Source organism: Hylobates moloch, unplaced genomic scaffold (assembly GCF_009828535.3).
Source record: "Hylobates moloch isolate HMO894 unplaced genomic scaffold, HMol_V3 SCAFFOLD_22, whole genome shotgun sequence".
Taxonomy (NCBI): domain Eukaryota; kingdom Metazoa; phylum Chordata; class Mammalia; order Primates; family Hylobatidae; genus Hylobates; species Hylobates moloch.
Window position 1 is genome coordinate 32265292 of NW_026652297.1, and position 20287 is coordinate 32285578.

The 20287-nt window shown below is 49.1% G+C and overlaps 1 protein-coding gene across 1 annotated transcript in view; it reads left to right on the forward strand.

Moving 5' to 3' along the window:
* The window catches only part of EPHX2 (epoxide hydrolase 2), an 86159-nt gene extending 68301 nt beyond the window's left edge, over positions 1-17858 (forward strand). Inside the window, exon 19 of the mRNA XM_032144139.2 lies at positions 17665-17858. Coding sequence (XP_032000030.1) covers positions 17665-17698 — 34 coding nt within the window. The 3' untranslated portion in view covers positions 17699-17858. The remainder of the gene's footprint in view (positions 1-17664) is intronic.
* The last annotated feature ends 2429 nt before the right edge of the window (positions 17859-20287 follow it).

The window sequence follows — 20287 nt, forward strand, 5'->3', positions numbered from 1 at the left end:
GGCCATCTCTGGCATTACTGTTTCTCTTCCTTCAAGGATCTGGTGAAAGTTCTTGGGCTACCCCTGAGGAGGACGTGAACCCTGTTGGGAATGTCGCTGCAGTCCCCACTGCTGACCCCAGCTCATCCCAGGGGGCTTATGGAGCAGGACTTTGCTCTCCTGCTCACTGATCTGTGCTTCAGTGCACTCTGGATGGATTCTCTTCCCTGCCCTGAAGTGGCAGCTGCTGCCATACCCTGCTTTGCAGACCCAGCACCAGTCTTAGAGGCCATCCTTAGTTTCTGTCACCGCCCCCCCCCCCACCTCCATTGGCAGGCCATAAACAAGGACTGCCACGAGAGTGGGTGGCAATTTCAGCCCTGTGATTTACTGCAAAGGGTGTGTGCAATAAATAGCTCTGTAGTTAATTGCCTTTTGCTTGCCACTCAGAGCAGCCTGTAAAGGGCAACTGTGAGGAGCTGAGAGTGCTTGGGATGCACCAGGGCGGGGGCGGGGCAGGAGTGGGGAGAGCTAAGCTGAAGATGGACAAACACAGCACAGGCCTTGCTCCCGCAAAGGAAAAAACTCCATAGAGGAGCGGGAAGGATGGGTTTCTAAGTCAGGAATCAGAAAATTCCTATATGCGCTCTATCTAGGGGCTGCTCCGGGATGCATACAGCTCCCCAGCCCCAGGTCCCCTGTTTAGCGTAGAGCTGCTCTCTTGACAGTCAAGCTCTCCAGGCAGGTGGGTCCTGAGTCACAGGAGGAAGTTGTGAGGAGCACAGACGCCTGGACGAGGAGGCATGGCGATTGCTTCCTGCGCATGTAGTTAGGGTTGAAGATTCAGCTCTTCGGCCATTTATCCTTCCCTTATATTCCCTTCCTTTCCTTTCCCATTTCCTTCCTTCCATCTAACACATGTCTATAGAATCACTACAGTGGATCTTCCGCACCAAGTTCTGGAAGTGCCCCAGGAGACCCATTAGGAGGGTTGACCCCTTAGTGTAGCAGTCGAGGCAGGGGGAGATCGCATCTCCAGAGTCAGACCATCTGGTCCCCACCAACCCGCTGTCACTCTGCACAAGTCCACCAGCCTCTCTGGGACCTGGATTCCTCACCCACGTGGTGGATGAGAGCTCCGCTGTCCTCCTGGGACTCTGGTCAGGCTGAGAGGGAAGACTACACAGAGATCCTTTGTCTCGCTGCCCTTTACAGACAGCCTGAGAGAGAGAAACCTGCAATTCTACTTCTGACTCTTTCGGGAGATAATGCCAGACACCGGGCCCAGGCTCTGTGGGGTTGTGTGGGTTCTAGGATCAGAGTCAGTGCTGGGCTTTCCTGGCTGGATGTGCTGGTTGCGCCCATTTTGCTCATGAATGTTGTCATCTCCTCCTGGCGTTTGTCCCTCCCTCTTCCTGCTGGATGGTCAGTTTCTGGGGGATGGAAGTCTTCTCTGAGGCAGTTTTAGCTCTCCAGGGTCCACTAAGTACTCTTAGTCTAAGATGACTCAATGGTCAGTTGATCAAGAATTCAGTAAAAATCCATCCTTTTCTGGGACATTCCCCATACACTCCCACCCATGCTGTCTGTGGTCCACGTTCCCCAGTACTGAGTCTATTAAATGCATCTCACTATGACTGTGAGTGCTGCTCAAAGCCCTGTTAAGGAAAGGGATCATTCTCAGACCCCAGAGAGAATTGGGATTCGTGCTTCAAGATGCAGGGCAGTGGGGTGAAGACAGACATCTAGTTCAGTTTTGTGAAGGTGGTGCTGAGATCGAGGCTGCCTTGTGGCTTTTTATGACAGATTCTCAGCATTACCAGTTCTTGGTGGTCTGGTCAGTATGGAATCACAGCTGGAAGACGAGGATTTTAGAAATCATTGTCAACCTTTATGCCACCCAAACCATGACATGATTCAGCGAGTGTAGCTGGCTGCCTGAATCACCCCCTCCCCAGACCCCAGAAGTAAGATTGGAGCTGGGGACACACCAGCTTTGTTGGCTCATTCCCCTAGGAATCTCCCTTGATGATGTTCCCAGGAGATACAAGTCAGATCCAGGGACTCCATGAGCCCAGGGAATGCCCTTCCCCAGACAAGACAGTTTGTGAACCCCGATGAGAGGGTGTTGAATTCACAATGGGATGGGCCTTAGCAACCACTCGGTGGTAGGTCAGGGGCCGTGGAGGGCACTGTACCTCATCTAGCTCTAAGTGCTTATCACATGGTGGAACCACCCAAGTAGGAAGCTGGACATGCCTCTCTCAGGAACCGCAGCTGAGAAAGGGGCACCCTTATGGTTACTGCTGGGATCCTAGACCTGATTCTAGAAGTTATTCCAAGACCAGTGCTCTTCTCCAACCCCATAGCAAGCCCTAAGTCTATACTTGGGCTCCACCCTCATCCTGTAACAGATTGCTGGGTTTCAGGGAGGCATGATTTGCTCTGTGATATTATGTGGATGTGTGCAGTGATTAGCTCTAACACAGCAAGACTCTCCTGTTCATTTTATTAAGGACCCACTATCTGTCAGGGGATAAGAGATGATGATTACAACGTAAGAGGGATAGTACTACAGAACTGGGTACAGTGGCTCACACCAGCAGTCCCAGCATTTGGGGAGGCAGAGGTGGGAGGATCACTTGAGCCCAGGGGTTTGAGAACAGCCTGGGCAGCATAGCGAGACCCCATCTCTACAAAATAAAAATAAAAGTAGCTGGGCACGGTGGAGTGCACCTATAGTTCCAGCTACTCAGGAGGCTCGGGCAGGAGGATTGCTTGAGCCCTGAAGGAGCCCAGGAGTTTGAAGCTTCAGTGAGCTATGATCACGCCTCTGCCCTCCAGCCTGGGTGACAGAGCAAGACAGGCCTTTCAGAGAAAAAGAATAATAGCACTAGAAGCAGTAGCTGATGCCTATATATTGCTTACCATGCGCCTGACCATTGTAAACACCTTCTAGGCATTAGCTCATTTACTCTCCATAACAATCCTGACATGGGTACTGTTATTAACCCCATTTTACAGATGAGGCACTTGAGGCCCAGAGACATTAGATAACTTGCCCAAACTCACACAGCTAGTACTTACTCAAGCCAGGACAAAGAAAAAATCACTTCTGTCCTCTAAGCTACTCTGGGAAGTCATCGTGTAAGTGGACCATTTGAATACCCATCGTCTTATAAGACTCATTCCATGCTATTTGCAATGTTATGACATCTTTAAGTATTCCTTTTGATGAAGAGAAACTGAGGCACACCCAGGCTCTGGCTTCCATTACTCGCACCACCTTCTATGGCCAATGTAGCCTCTCCCTTTTCCTCCTGCTGAGGTCAGGTCCTCCATATGCTGGACAGCATTGGAAGAAATCTGAGGACTTCTGCTTCCTCTGGTTCCCACACAGCAAGAATGTCAGTGCCATCCACCAGGACCACACCAGCAAGGCAGCTGCAGTGCCTGCCTGCACCTGTTTGTATTCTAGTTTTATGAATCCCCAAATAAGAAATGTGTTAGTTTGGCTTTGTGAGTGAGTTTTATCCATGTTGCTGAGAGGGAAGACTGTACTGTTCTAATTATTTATTTTTCACTGTATATATTTACCACGGTGTATTTGTCCATACTCTTGTTGATGGACATTGGGGATGCTTCAGGATTTTTTTTTCTTTTTGCCGTTACATATAATGTCGCGGTGAGCATTCTTGGGAACTGTATGGCATATTCTCTGTCTCAAGGACATACTCAGAGGACATTCTTGGGCCATCAATCAGGAGCATCTTTCAGTTTTATCAGAAACCAAATTGTTTTCCAAAGTGTTTACAACAAATTAATCCCCAACACTACAAGCTTCCCACACTTGTCAAAATTGGAGTTGTCAGACTTTCAGATTTTCATCTGGTGTGTATTAAACAATATCTCATTCTGGTTTTTCACTCTTATCTCCCTGGTGATGAACAAGGTATCACATCTTTTCAGTTTATTGATCATTGAAGTTTCCTCCTCTGTGCAGTGTCTATTTATGTATTTTGCCCTTTTAAAAATTGGGTTGTTTTTCTTGTTCTCACTGTTTTACAGGGTTTTATTTACATATATTTGGAATACTAGTCCTTTGTTGGTTGTATGTATTACAACATCTTCTTTCTGTTTGTGTTTCGTCTTTCATCTTTATGGTGTCTTTTGGTGTGCAGATGTATTTGATTTTAATACCGTCAAATCTACCCATCTAATATTTTATCTTTGGAAATTCGGGGTCTTATTGAGAAATTCTTCTCTAACCTAAGGTCATAAAATATTGTATTTTTCCCTAAAGTTTTAATTGTGCCTTTTCATGTAAGTCCTTAATACCCCTGGAGTTGATGTATGCCTGTAGTTTAAAGTAGCAAAGCAATTTCAATTTTTCCAAGTGGCTAACCTATTGTCTTGACACTATCTATTTAACAGTTTTTTTGTTTGGTGTTTTTGTTTTTTTTTTTTTTTTTTGAGATTGAGTCTCGCTCTGTCACCCAAGCTGGAGTGCAGTGGTGTGGTCTCAGCTCACTGCCAGCTCCGCCTCCCGGGTTCACGCCATTCTCCTTCCTCAGCCTCCCGAGTAGCTGGGACTACAGGTGCCAGCCACCACCCCCAGCTAATTTTTTGTATTTTTAGTAGAGATAGGGTTTCACCATGTTAGCCAGGATGGTCTCGATCTCCTGACCTCGTGATCTGCCCGCCTCGGCCTCCCAAAGTGCTGGGATTACAGGTGTGAGCCACTGCGCCCGGCCCTCCCATATACTTTAAATCATCTCTAGATGATTCAGAGTGCCAACACAATACCTACACGTCACTTCACGTGCATGGCTTCAATGTAGTACTTGGTGCGTGGTGAATTCAAGCTCTGCTTTTTGGACATTTGTGGAATTTTTTCTGAATATTTTCTATCTGTGGTTGGTTGAACCCATGGACTCAGAACCCGCAGATACAGAAGGCAGACTGTAAATGTATAAAAAGGCTTAAAATCTGCTAGAGCAAGTCCCCCACCCTGTTGACTTTCAGAAGCACCTTGGTTGCTCTTAACCCATTGCTGGAACTTTACCTTGCATTTACATCCCTGCCTGGCCCTCACCTCTCAGTTTCCCTCAAATTCTCCAACCACCATGGTCCAGTCCCGCCTGGCAGGTGTTTGCTGCAGCTCTGGGAACTACAGTGTGAGTCCTTGTTTTGTAAGAGACGATCCATCTCTGAGGGCTGAGCCTACATTCTCCCACCCTGGGCATCTCAGAACCTTCTGCCATGGAGAGCCAAGTCCTAACCCCACTCTGCCATCTCTCATTCCCAGCACTTTTCCAGCCAGTCCAACTCCCTGGCTTTAGGTTCCTGCTCTACCACCTGGGAGGACTGGGGCAAGCTGTACAACCTCTCCATGCCTAAGTTCCCTTCTCTGTGAAACAAATCATAATAGTATCAACCTCATAGGGTTGCAAGGACTCAGTGAGATCACATGGAGCTCTTAGCACAGCACCTGGTGCATGGGGGGTATCATCTATGCTTTGCTACAAGTGTAGCCATTTGCATTTCTCCCATTTCTCCCAGCTCTTGCCTCCCCTGTGTCTCCTCTGGTGGAGGAAAGCTCTAGTAGGACCCTGCAGAGCCAGGTCTGCTGTGCAGGAGCACACCTGCAATTGAATGGTTCTCAAGTCGGATCCAGCCCATCTGCCACGTGGATCTGAAATGCATGCATTTTTCCATCTCTGCTGCACACTGGCTTTGTTCTCTCTTGGCTCCCTGTGGCCTCCCACAGGGAGGCTCCTTCCCCGCCTCCCACCTCCACTCCTGCACTCTCCACCGAGCAGCCAAGGTAATCATTCCAAAAGACAGATCAGATCACGTCATCTCCTAACTAAAGGCAAACAGATGCTTTATTAAGGTATAATTTGCATACCTTATGTTCACCCTTGTAAATGTACAATTCAGTGGTTCTTCCTATGTTCACAGTGTTGTACAACCATTTCTGCAATCTAATTTTAGAGCATTTACATCACTTAAAAAAAAAAAGCCCTAGCCCATTAGCAATCATTCCCCATCCTCCTACCCTAGCCCCTGGCAGCTGCTAATCTGTTTCTGTCTCTATGGATTTGTCTGTTCTGTACATTTCATAAAAATAGAATTAGGCAATATGTTGCCTTTTGTGACTCGTTTCTTTTGCTTTGCATAACGTCTTCAAGATTCATCATGTTGTAGCTTGTGTGAGTACTTCATGCGTTTTAATGGCTGAATAGTATTCCATTATATGGATAGATCACATTTTGTTTATTCATTCAGCAATTGATGGGCATTTGGGTTGCTTCTACTTTTTGGCAATACTGAATAATGCTGCTGTGAACATTCACAAATAAATTTGTATGTGGGCATATGTTTTCAATTCTTTGGATATGTGCCTAGAAGTGGAATTCCTAGGTCACATGGTAACTATGCTTAACATTTTGAGAAACTGCCAGACAGTTTTCCAAAGGGGCTTACCACTTTACAACCCTACTAGCAATGTACGAGGGTTCCAATTTCTCCTCAACCTCACGACACTTATTGCTGCCTTTTTTTTTTTTTTGAAGCCATCCTAATGAGTGTGAAGTGGTATCTCATTGTGGTTTCGATTAGAATTCCCCTAATGACCAATGATGTTGATCATTTCTTCACGAGCTTATTGGCCATTTGTCAGTCTCCTTGGGGGAAAAAATGTCCATTCAGATTTTTTGCCCATTTAAAATATTGGTTTGTCTTTTTATTACTGAGTTGTAAGAGTTCTTTATACGTTCTGGATACCAATCCCTTATCAGAAATAGGAGTTGCAAATATTTTCTCCCATTCAGTGAGCTGGCTTTTCAGTTTCTTGATGGTGTCCTTTGAAGCACAACAAAATTTAATTTTGATGAAGTCTTATTCTCTTTTTCTTTTGTCTCTTGTGCTTTGAGTATCAATTCTCAGAAACCATTGCCCAACCCAAGATCATGAAGATTCGCACTTGTGTTTTCTTCTAAGAGATTAATAGTTTCTGCTCTTACATTGCTCTTATTGTACATGATGTGAGGTAGGGGTCCAGTTTCATTCTTTTGCATGCGAATATCCAGTTGTCCCAGCACCTTTGTTGAAAAGACTTCTTTGCTCATTTGTCTTGCTACTCTTGTCAAAAATCAATGGCCACAAATGTAAGGGTGTATTTCTGAACTCCTAATTTCATTCCATTGACCTATATGTCAGTCTTTAGCACACCACCCCACCATCTTGATTCCTGTAGCTTTTCAGTTAGTTTTTACATCAGGGAGTGAGTCAATCTCAGCCTACACCCTATCCATCCATTTCCCCTCCTGCCCTGTGAGCCTTGGGACAAAATCAACATTTGCTGCTGTGTTTCCTTCTGCCTGGAAGGCCTTCCATTCTTGACCTGGTGAATTCTCAGTTATCCCAAAATGCCCAGCTCAAACTTCCCAACTTCTTGGCACCTCTCAAGTCATATGGTTATCTCTCTCTGTTTCCCACCTTTGTAGTAAACTAGTAAACCACAAAGCCACCCACTGCACCAAAGTTCTAGGCCTTTCCTTCCAGCTCCTCAAGGTCAGTGAGGTAGCCTCCTTCATCTTGGTATTGCCAGCACCCAGCACAAGGCCTGGCACCAAAGGACCACTCAGAGAAATGGAAGAATAAACAGATGAAATGTCTGGGACCCATGGAGGAAATGGATGTGCAATGGGGAACACTCCAAGGGGCCTCAACTTAGGAGGAGCTTCCAGATTTCACTGAATAGTCAGTGTCAGCTCAACAGATTGAATCTTAGCTCTGGAATTTAGAATGATGATTAGAAAAATATACAGACAACCACTTCTTTGTGGCATTGTCACAAGTGCCACCCTGTGAATTTAGAAAGCCAGGGTGTGACAAAGCCAGAGAAGGTTCTGTTGAGGGTGGCAGGCAACAGTATGCAGTTGTGTTGTCTTCAGAGACACCACAGCCCTGCCTTGGGAGGCCTCTGCCTTCGGGTTCAGTCCCAGATGCTACTTGGCCAACATGAATTTAACCCAAAGGTCCTCCAATATTTTTTCGCATAAATCCAACTAAGAAGCTCCTGTAGATGACAACGGACCTGCACCCTTGCGATGAAACAGAGCTAGCACACCCTCCCCCAGGGGCCTGGTCTACTGCATGATACTGTGCTTCTTCATGTTGCCACAGCCTCAAAGAAATGTGGAATCAAAGGGGATAGGCCAAAGGCCAAGGTCTGGGCTCTGATCTAGGGGAATTCTCCAGCCAGAGTAGAGCCCCTTTTCCTTTCTCCTCTACTGAGACCCAGACACTGCAAACCAGTGCTCCCCTGAAGCAGAAGCCCAGTCCAGCCCTGAAGCTCCGAGCCTGGTGGAGAAGAACACATGTCGTAGTTTCCTTTTCACAAGATCAACTCAGGCTGCAAACATCCACTAAGCCCCGTTCTTGTCCCCACCCCTGTCCCCCACACTCTACCAGTGGGCAGCAGTCATCAGCAGCAGTAAAGGTTTTATTTTTTTCTTTTTATGTTGTTATTTTTAAAGGGTCTCACTCTGTCACCCAGGCTGCAGTGTAGTGGTGCAGTCATAGCTCACTGCAACCTTGAACTCCTGGGCTCAAGCGATCCTTCCACCTTGGCCTCCCCTGGGTAGCTGGGACCACAGGCGTGTGCCACCATGCCTGGCTAATTTTTTGTTATTTATTTATGTATTTATTTATTTTCTTAGTAGAGACAAGGTCTATGTTGCCCAGGCTGATCTTGAACTCCTGGCTTCAAGCAATCCTCCCACCTTGGCCTCCCAGAGTGCTGGGATTCCAGGCGTGCACTACTGCACCCAGCCAGCAGCTAAAGCTTTAAATGTACCGAGTGTTCTTTGTATGCCAGGCCTGCACTGGATGTGTCACTCCTTTTAATTTTTGCAGCATCCCTAGAAAGTGACACATTGCCCTTACTTTACAAATGAGGAAACTGAGGCTCAGAGAGGTATCTCCAGAGGGTCTGTGATGAGCAGCCAGGATGGGATCATAGGCCTCCCTGGCTCCAGCTGAGCCCTGGGCTGGGCTGTAGTGTTTTCTCCCAAGCCAGGCAGTCCAACAGAGTCCACACCAGCAGCAGAACCTGGAGGACCCGCTGGAAGTTCATGGCATTTCTGGGTGTGGCCGAGATTGTTCCGCTTTAGGTCTGAACCAGGAATCAAGGGACAAGTCGCCCTGTTTCCTTCAGGGGATCCGCCACTCCCCAGGGGAGGGGGACTACAGGCGGCACCAGAGGGACCCCACTAAACAAACCATGAGGAAGACTAACTACCTGAAAGGTGCTGGAAAGTGAAACACAGGAAGCCACGTATGGGATCTGGGCAGGGAAGGGCCAAAGAGCAGCGAAGGAGACTAGCCCAAAGGCCCTGCTCTGTCTGGGTTACAGATTTGGGGTGAGAATGGAAAGTGCCCCACAGGCTTTCTCTCTGTGGCCTCAGCTCCAACACAGCTAACAGCTTTATGTGCCTGTGTCTGTGGAGCCAGAGCTGAGCCAGGGAGCGTCCCAATAAATTAAACTCTAAATCACAGCTGCCACCTTCCGGCGAACAGCCAGAAGCTCCAAGAGAGCTCCAGGGCCTCTGAGCTCAGCCCACGTGGCTCCGGCTTAGCAGCTTCAGCAAACTGTCGCTGGGGAGTGAGCCAGGGCCAGAGACACACTCAGCACCTATGGTTAGAATAACCCTGTGCCCTGGGGCCTGTGGAAGCTCTGCCATGGCCAGGCCGGTCTCCAAGACACCAGAGAACGTCTGCCTAGAAAGAGGCAAGAGCCCCTCCCCAGCGTGTACTCTGCGTATACGCAGACCTGATGCCCGGAAACTCTGGCCCCTTAGGACAGTGGAAGATGCCCAGGCTGTGGATTCAAGTGGACCTAGCCTCTGATCCTTGCCCCTCACTTACCTGCTGTGTGACTCTAGGTAAATCGCTCTGCCTCTCTGAGCTGTAGTTTGCCCATATGTAAAGTAGAGCTGGTAGCAACAATTGGGGTTGGGAGGATTCAGTGTCTAGTCCGCATGAAGGGTGCTCACCCTATGTGCCCTCCCTTCTCATGATGGTAAACAAAGATTCTTCATTCTCCACACAAGATCCCCACCTCTGGTGTCATCTGAAACCCCACAGGAGGTGCCCTGGGCATCTGGTTTATGGCACACAGAGAGATGGCAGGGATGGGACAGTGGGAAAGGCCTGTGGGGTGGGAGGGGGCGAACGAACTCTCCAGTGAATCCAGAGGAGGGGCTGGGCACTGGCGATGCAGGCCCAGTAGAGGCAGCAGCGCATTTACACGTTAACCAAGCCACGGAGGCCACCAGCTCCAGTCCCAGCCCTATTAGGCAAGGTCATCAGTTGCTCCAGGAGAGGCAGGAGCTGTGATGGGAAGGGATTAGTGCCAGCTCCACTCAGCAGGCCTGAACTAGCCTTTGTCCCCACGGACTCCCCCAGGGCCCAGAGCAGACAGAAGCTGAGTTCATGAATGGGATGGCTGGACAGGCCTCCTCCCAATCGTCCCTCCACCCAACCATCCCCAAAACAAGCCACTGGACTTTGTCCCTTCTGTCGCCTGCCCCTAGAGTTCCTGGCTGCAGATCTGAGGCTGGCCTTCTCTGAGGCTGCCTTTTAGCCTCTCTGTTCACGGCCTCAGCTCTCTGCCCTTAATATGCAGAAGATGTCACATTTTCAAGGACACAGCCGTGAACTGTTCACTTCCCTGGATGATCCTCACCATGTTTCCCATGTCCCTGTTCCCTGAGTGCATGTACAATAGTGCAAGAGCCTGGACTTCTGGATGTCAGCCAGACCTGGCTGGGATCAATGCCCTAGTGACTCCATCCATCAAAAATGCAGCTACAAATGCTAGGTCTGATATTGCACTGGCACTGAGAATGCTGACTTTATGGTCTTGGCTTTTCAAAATATCTATAATGAACATTTAGTTCTTTTATAAAGGGGGTAGGGGGAGAAGAGCTTTAGTGTGTGTGTGTAGGTATAGATTTGAATGGTGGTGCTTTGGTAAGTGAGTTCCTTCCTGGCCCAAGAAGCACGGAGCCCTCCCTTTGCAATTACTGGGGCAGTTCTGCCGTCATTTCTAAGGATAAGAATCTGTGACCAGAGACCCCAACCCAGAACACTGGTCCCCATTGGCCATTCAACCCTTACAACAATGAAGGCTTCCCAAGGTGTGGAAGGAGGTGAATTTGCACAGTCTGTAAGGTAATTAATCTGGCAAGAACCTGCTGAAGTTAAAACTCCACTTTCCCTTTGCCCCAACAATCTGGAAAGGCTTTGGGACTAAGACATTTGCTATAGTGCAGCGTGTGGTGGCACGACACTGAAAACATCCCATATAGACACCGAGAGAAAATGGTGGAATAGCCTGTGGGCCCTCCCCAGCCTGGACTTCCACGCAGCCACTGAAAGAATGACCTCCAGCAATGTCTGCATGGCCCGGAGGGACTCCCAAGCTACAGGGGAGCCGCAAAGGCGAGCTAAGGGGCACAGTCTGCTGAGAATGAGGCCCTGGTTTGTAAAGAACTCTGCTCAGAGCCTGCACCCAAGCAATGTCAGGTGTCACAATGACTGTGTCCCCCATCCCCACCCTGCCCGGCCCCACACCCTCTTCCACCCTGTCCCCTGTAGCATCTTCTTGCAGTGCCTTGTGGGCTGGATCAATGGCTTTTTGTTTCTGACTCCTGTTTGCCTGCCAGGAGAACAGCAACCTCAGCCCCAAGATCTCCACCCATGTGTGCCACTTCAAGCAGCGCGTCCAGCACTGGGCCATCCCCAGGGGGGCTCTGCCCTGTGGCCAGACTGCAGGGAGTCAGAACCTGCTGCCCTAACCATCCCTCCCTGTGGACCCACTTTACTGGGTCAGCTCAGGCAGTCCTCAATGTGACCCTAGCAGGCAGAGCACCAGGTCTCATTTGCAAACCAGGCTCCGAGAGACCTGCCCATTCTTCATGGGTGGCCACTGGCTCTGAGTCCTCTCGCAGCACTCCTGGGACCACACCTCTCAGCATCGTGAGGAAAATAGACACAGAACCCGTCCCTCTCCCCACCCAGAAGAGCCGACCCAGCATGCTGGGGTCCGGGTACTCTGTGTTGGGGGGGACCCCCCAGCAAAGACCTAAGGATAGGCCTGGAGCCTGGTTCCCCGTGGCTTTCTCTCTAAATTCTCCTCTCCTTGTCTCTCTCTCCAGAGAAGGAGAGGGTGGTGCCTGGGACTCTCAGGGGGTGCCTCTGTCACTGTGTTCAAGGGTGAGGCTCTCCAGATCTTCAGGTGGGAATATTTGGAAGAAGGAGGATTAGAACCAGAGGGACTCTCCTCTGAAGAGGAGGACGCCTAGGGATATGAGACAACTGTGGCCAGAGATCTGAAGGGAGCCCCGGATTCTACGGGGCCCCGGGGGCCAGACGAGCAACAGGTAGATCTTCAGGGAGACACCTCCACAGGCTCCGCTGCTATGAGGAAGGGGCCTCGGAAGAGCTAGGAGCCCCTGTCACAGCCACATCCAAGGGCAGCTGAGGCCTTCTGAGGCTGGGAACCTGCTCAGAGTCTGGAGGGAGGGCTCCCAGCGGTCCCTTCCCACCCTGAGTTCTGGATTCTGTTCCCCTGAGCTGAGTGCAGAAAGAGGACCACGGAGGCCCTGCTGGAGCTGAAGGCCATGCTGGAGACCCACCCTGAGGCGGTGTCCCACTACCCGATGGGGGTGCGCTTCACCCGGAGGATGACATCCTGCTGAGCCCCTGCGTCCAGCGGGACAGCCGCTACCTGAACATCACCCTGTGCAGGTGACAGCTCACTGGGCAGTGGAGATGGGCCTGGGAGCCAGCCCTCAGAGTTGAATGGACCCCTCTCCTTCTCCAATCTTTCTATGTCACTTCTTTTTCTCTTTTGAGACAGTCTCACTTTGTCGCCAAGGCTAGAGTGCAGTGGTGAGATCTCGTCTCACTGCAACCTCTGCCTCCTGGGTTCAAGCGATTCTCCTGCCTCAGCCTCCCTAGTAGCTGAGATTATGGGAGTGCACCACCACACCCAGCTCATTTTTTGTATTTTTAGCAGAGGCGGGGTTTCGCCATGTTGCCCAGGCTGGTTTCGAACTCCTGAGCTCAGGCAATCCTCCCACCTCAGCCTCCCAAAGTGCTAGGATTACAGGCGTGAGCCACCGTGCCTGGCCTCAATGTCACTTCTAATGTCACCTTCTGTAGGGGAACTTCGCTGATCCTGGCAGCTGGGGACAGTCTCTCTCTCTCTTCTGAGTTCCTATAGCTCTTCCGCTCCATAGACCCTTCCTGCACATACCATTTCCAGCCTGTATTGTGTTAATATAAAAATTGTATGAATTCATAGATAATAGGAATAGCTACCGTTTATGAAGCTGATATGCTTGAATGATAAATGTACTCTATCTCATGTACCTCCTCTAGTCAGTGATCCTGACAGCCTGGAATGCTGTGTTGAGAAGGATTCTGGGGCCAGATTGAAGTTCAGCAAAAGAGACCATCATACTCAATGCCAGGTGCCCGTCATGGACTCATTTGCCCATCAGCCAGCCTTGCCTGCCTGTGTGCTATGCCCACGCCCTTGACTGTGTTATCTCTTCCCAGTTGGTTAGGCAGTGGTCTCCCAGATGAGGCTTATATACCTGGGTCATTTAAGAAGTTGATCTTGGCTGGGCACCATGGCTCACACCTATAATCCCAGCACCTTGGAAGGCTAAGGCAGAAGTATTGCTTGAGCCCAGGAGTTCGAGACCAGCCTGGGCAACATAATGAGGCCCTGTCTCTAGCTGGGCATGGTGGCTTGCACCTGTAGTCTCAGCTACTCAGGAGGCTGAGGTGGATCGCTCAAGCCCAGGAGGTCAAGACTGCAGTGAGCCATGATTGTGCCACTGCACTCCAGCCTGGGAGAAAGAGCAAGACCCTTTTTCAAAAAAATAAGTTGATCAAGAAGAAGGCAGGGTTGGGGAGCCAGCCCCACTGCGCCCAGGTGGGGCTGCGGGTGAGCTGCGGTGCACCATGCACCACCATGTCCGGCAGAGGGCACTGCACTTCCTTGAGCCTCTGCCATCCCCCCACCCCGGGCTGACCTAGGAGATGCAGGGCTGAGCCCCAGCTACCCATCTACCCTCTCTTGCGTTCTTGTTCCAACAGTGCAGTGACTGCGATGCACTCAGAGTTTTCAGAGAAATTTCTCATCTTTCAGTCTATTTGATTCTCATAGAAACCCAATGAGCAGGATAAGGCATCATGAGCCCATTGAACAGATCGAAAAGTGAAGGTCTCTCAGAGGGGACAGGACTTACATATTAATTAGCAGTGGAAATGGGGCCAGAGCCTCCTCCACTATGTATCACACTGCTGGTTGCAATAGAAATAGGGAGGTCAATGCTGCATTTTAACATCCCCCTTCTTTACTGTCCAAACGCTCCTCCATTCTATCGGGATCTCTACATTGTGTGTGTGTGTGTGTGTGTGTGGTGCACACGTTTATCTCAGGGTACTAGTGTCACACATGGAGGCTCCTGGACACAGGTGTGCCTGGTTTGCAGCCCTGCTTACATATCAACCCTGGGACCAGGCCCGTTGCACCTGGTTGCTTCTACAGGTGCCACACTCTACCTCAAAGAACTTTTAGAAAATGCATCCTGCCTTCCCAAAGTTCTGTGCCATCTGAGAAAAGCTAGAACCCACTGGGATGTTCCTAAATTTGTATTTGGAGAAAGGTGTTCTACTGAAGTCAGAGCAGAAAACAAGCCACCCTCATGCCTCTCCCCAGGCCTCCCTTGATGAGGGTGGAGCCCCAGCATCCCATTGGCCCAATGATGGGGGAGCAGATGTCCCCTGCCAACCCCACAGTGATGAACTAGGTCCTGGATAGGGGCCCCCTTTATCCTCCCAATCCCCGCAGCTGGAGGTGGCCCAGCACTCACATCTCTGTTTACATCTTCAACAGGCACCCCATCCTGCAATCACCTGCAATTACCACATCCTGTTTTCCCAGGAGAAAGAGGAGCCCTGATGTGTTATGTTTATCTAGGAGGTCAGGGGTTCAGTCACTCACAGATTCCACCTGGGTGTGAAAGTAAAATTTGCAGGGTCTGTAGCCTTGGGGGTTCCCTCTCCAGCCCTCTTTGGAAGGGGGCTCCTTGGCAAATGGGGCACAGGGGTGGTGTGCACCCTGCTCTGATATCTCTCACCCTTGAGGGTCTCTCAGGTGCTCAGGTGAGAGCCCACTCGCCCGGAGCTGCCCTCTCCTAGCAGGGTCTGCCTGGACATCAGCCCTCCCATAGCCTGACCAGCAGCATGTCTATTTCGGAGGTGTTTGGGGAATGGGACTCTTCTCACCTTCTTCTTAATAAAGACCAAGAATTGATTGCCTCCCTGTCTCCTCTTCTGCACCTCCAAGATTATTCTTTGGGAGCACGAGGCTCACTGATTACCCCAGGAGGCTTCCCTCCTAGAGTAACCAGTCTTGGACTTGCCTAGAAAATGCTTTTCGTATCCCTTTTTTCAAGCCTCGTTTCAATTTGCCTCCGACCTACCATGCCTTGCAGACTTCATGGAGTGCATTCCTTGATCATAGGCCATGCAACAAGTGCTTGAGGGGAATAAAAAGAACCTTAAGCTAGGCTCCTACCCTCAAGCAATGCATATTTTAATCATTTATCTCATGAGGGATTCATATCCAAAATACACTGAGAATTCCTACAATTCACCAATGAAAATACAAATGACCCAATCAAAAAAATGGGCAAAAGATTCAAAATAGACATTTCTCCAAAGAATGTAAACAAATGATATTTAAAAACCACATGAAAAGATGCTCAACATCACTAGTCATTAGGGAAATGCAAATCAAACTACAATGAGAGACCACACCCCTTAGAATCAATTAAATAAAAAAACAAAAAACAGAAACTAACAAGTGTCTGGTGAGGATACGGAGAAACTGGAACTCTTTTGCTTTGGGGGTTCCCTCAAAGTACAAATGTAATGGAAATGTAGCAGAAGTGTAGAATGGAACAGCCACTACAGAAAATGGCATGGTGGTTCCTCAAAAAATTAAACATAGCAATCCCATATGATCCAGAAATTCTATTTCTGGGTATATACTCAAAATAACTCGAAACAGGATCTCAAAGAGGTGTTTGTACACCCATCTTTATAACAGCATTATTTACAATAGTCAAATGTCTATCAACAGACAAATGGAGGAACAAAATAAGGTATATTCATACAATAGTATTATTCAGGCTTTAAAAGGAGAGAAATTCTGACACATACAATAACAAAATGAACTTTGAGGACATCATGCAGAGTGAAATAAACCAGACACAAAAGGACAAATACTGTGTGATTCCATTTATATGAGGTATCTAGAAGAGTCAAATTCAGAAGCAAAGTAAATAGTGGTTCCCACAGGCTGGAGGTGGTGGGGAAAGAGGAGTTAGTGTTTAATGGGTACAGAGCTTCAGTTAGGGAAGATGAAAACGTTTTCTGGAGAGGGATGGGGGTGATGGTCGTGCAATAATTGTAAGGAACTTAAAGTCCTTGAACTGTACACTTAAAGTGCTCACGATGGTAAAATTTAGGTTCTGTATATTTCTATATATTTCTCTATTTCTTTTGGGGCAGTAGGACTGGCTACATAATTTGCAGGCCTGCCCAGTGCAAAATAAAGATGGAGAAGCCCTTGTTCCAAAATGTTTAAGAATTTCAAGAGCGTGACAGCAGGGCATTAAACTGAGTGCAGAGGCCTTTGGAGCACTACCCAGGTCATCCCCCATGAAACCGAGCACAGAGTCCTTTGGAGCATCTCCCATGAGCACAGGGTCCTTTGGAGCACTACCCAGGTCATCCCCCATGAAACTGAGTGCAGAGTCCTTTGGAGCACTACCCAGGTCATCCCTCATGAAGCCAGCCCAGCTGGGAGGTGTGTAACAGTTAGTTTTCTGTGTCAACTTACCAGGCTACAGTACCAAGTTATTTAATCAAACACACATCTCCATGTTGCTGTGAAGATATTTTGTAGATGTGGTTAACAATCAGTTGACTTTAAGTAAAATAAATTATCCTTGATACTGTGGGTGGATCCCATGAAATCAGTTAAAAGGCCTTAAACTCAAAAATCTAGATTTTCAGGAGAAGATGAAATTCTTCCTCAAGACCACAGCAATAACTCAGTCTGAGTTTCCAGTCTTTGGGGCTGCCCTACGGATTTCGGGCTTGCAAGATTATGTGAGCTAATTCCTAGAAATAACTCTCTTAATAGAAATATATATTGGTTCTGTTTCTCTGAAGAACCCTGACTGATACATAAGAAAAGAAATGGATTGGTGAAGTTAATAAAAACAAAAGCACAGCAGGCTTTCAAAATCATCAAGTCCAAATCACCCTGATGTTCTGCAAATGAGGAAACCAAGGCTCAGAGAAGTGATGAAACTTGTCCAGTGTCACACAGCAAGTTAGGAAAGGCAGTGTCTTCACACTTCTCCATCAAAGAGCGCCTGGTAGCCGTGTGTTTTCTATAGCTTATATTTTAATTTATAAACGTCTATGAATTTTGCATTTTATTCCATTATATAATTGTGTTTTCCATTTTTAAGTAGTGTTTTATTTTCAAAATCGTTTTCCCTAATATTTCTGCTCTAGGAAGGAGTGTCACACCTGTTCCGCGGACTTCTGACCCCGCCCACCAACCCGATTGAAGTAGTGAAGACAGTAGGGACGCACAGCACAGTGAATTAAGCCTGAAACCCTGAGGCTCAGTAAAACTTCAATTTCTAGAAGCCTAAAGCAATCGAATGTTCTAGAAATAGACTTTCCAGAACCAATGCACTTTTCGGTTCAGCTTTTAGATGCATATGATACCCTTTCTTTGATGTGGGATTTTTTGGTGCTTGAGATCGTCTTTCCCGAGAATTCTCCTTGCAGAGATCTTTTGATATGGAGCGGCGTGCACAGAGCCCCAAGGTTGGGCGCTGAGGGGCATCGCTGATGCGATCCACGTGCCTCCCCGTCCTCAGGCCGCTTCCTTTCCTAGTTTCCAGGTCCTCGTTTCTCCCAGCGCTGCCGTCTCCATCTAAGCCCAAGGTGCCGTGAGCCCGCGCTGCCCCCTTGTGGCCAAAGCCCTCCCCAGCTCAGGAAACGGGAACGCGTGGCGGCCAGGCTGGGAGTCGGTGCGCGTGACCCGGCTTCTGCCCGCAGCGTCCAAGAAGTTGCAATCGCGTGGAAGGATGGGGAACGGCGCCTCCCTGGCTAGCGTGAAACTCAACCACAGCACAGCACTGAGGCTGTTGGCCGTGAGCGGCTCTCAAAGCTGAATTTGAGGTGAGAGTTCGCCTGCCAACAGGGCATGCGCAAATCTCACCATGTAGAGTGAGTGGCTTTCCGGCAGCTTCTCCCCTCCAGGCCGCCACCTGGCCCCACACTCCTCAGGTGCAGGGCCGAGAAAGGGAGGGGTCCAGGTGAGCTCTGAGCGTCCCAGGGGATACAGCACCTGACCACCACTCAGAAAGCCCCCCCAAAAATACAGAGAATTGAAGACAGATGCCACCTCACTTCACTAGTGGGGGTTGGGTGGGGATAGCCCAACATCGGCAGAGCCAACCTGGCCGCCTACTTGGGAGGGGCCCCGGGGTAAGATGAGGCTTTGTGACCTAAGGAAGGTGGGTAGGTCGGGCTGACTGGGGGAGAGGGGCCAGTGAAGCCCCCATCCCTAGGGACACAGCTCAGCTGAAGGAATCTCACTCTGGGCCTTCACAGGGTTAGCATCCTGTCAGCCCCTGCGCGGGGAGGGGGTATTCAGGTGGCCCCAGGTGGCAGCTGTCTGAACCCAGGCGAGGCACACAGGAGGACACCAAGCCCTGGTCTCCGACCTCAGCCCTGCACAGCCTGCTAGTCCCACGCTAAAGTGATTGAGGAATGGCACGGAGACGGGAGCGGACCCCCAGAGAGGCACCAGGAGAGTTACCGAAAAGGAAGAGTTCGCTACAGGACAGACATTTGGTTTCAAACCGGAAGGGATGCCTCCGAGTCCCCTGCGAGAAAGGTCTTATCCTTAGGTCTGCGGTTACAGTTTAGTTTAGTTTAGTAGTTTTAGTTTAGTTTAGTTTAGTTTAGTTCAGGTCTGCGGTTACAGTTTAGTTTAGTAGTTTAGTTTAGTTTAGTTTAGTTTAGTTTAGTTTAGTTTATAGTTTAGCTCAGCTCAGCTCAGCTCAGCTCAGCTTAGTTTTTTGAGACCAAGTCTCACTCTGTCGCCCAGGCTGGAGTACATTGGTGTGACCCTGGCTCACTGCAACCTATGCCTCCCGGATTCAAGCAGTTCTCCTGCCTCAGCCTCCCAAGCAGCCAGGATCACAGGCGCCCACCACCATGCTCAGCTAATTTTTGTATTTTTAGTACAGACGGGGTTTCACCATGTTGGTCAGGCTGGTCTCGAATTCCTGACCTCAAGTGATCCACCCGCCTCAGCCTCCCGAAGTGCTGGGATTATAGTCGTGAGCCACCGTGCCCGGCCAAGTTTGCGGTTACTAGAATGAGCCAAAGTTGGGAGCTATTTCCAAAATGGAAGACTGGAAGACAGAAGAATACCTATGAGTACCCTCATCCCAAAGTCCAGGTGGAGCCTTGAGTCAGTAAAAAGGAAGAATTTCAAGGCAGTATCTCAGCAAAGATGCACTAAATATCTGAGCCTGGTGTATCTTAGTTTCCACCCTGGTTTTCTTCACCATATGGCAGGGCTTTTCAGAGATTAAGAGAGGTCCAGACATTTCCAGAAAATTCTTTTTTTTATTTTTTATTTTTTTTTGAGACGGAGTCTCGATCTGTCACCCAGGCTGGAGTGCAGTGGCGCGATCTAGGCTCACTGCAAGCTCCGCCTCCCAGGTTCATGCCATTCTCCTGCCTCAGCCTCTCAAGTAGCTGGGACTACAGGCGCCCACTGCCACGCCCAGCTAATTTTTTTGTATTTTTAGTAGAGACGGGGTTTCACCGTGGTCTCGATCTCCTGACCTCGTGATCCGCTCGCCTTGGCCTCCCGACGTGCTGGGATTACAGGCGTGAGCCACCACCCCCGGCCCATTTCCAGAAAATTCTAAAACAGACTTACTGACATTTTTGGTTAAAATTTTTGACACACACAAAGTGAGATTATATTGCATTGTGCTCGAGATAATGGCAGTTAGAGTTTTAAAAACCAATACCCCCAGGCATGGTGGTGTTCACCTGTAGCCCCAACTACTAGGGAGGCCGAGGCAGGAGGATCACTTGGGCC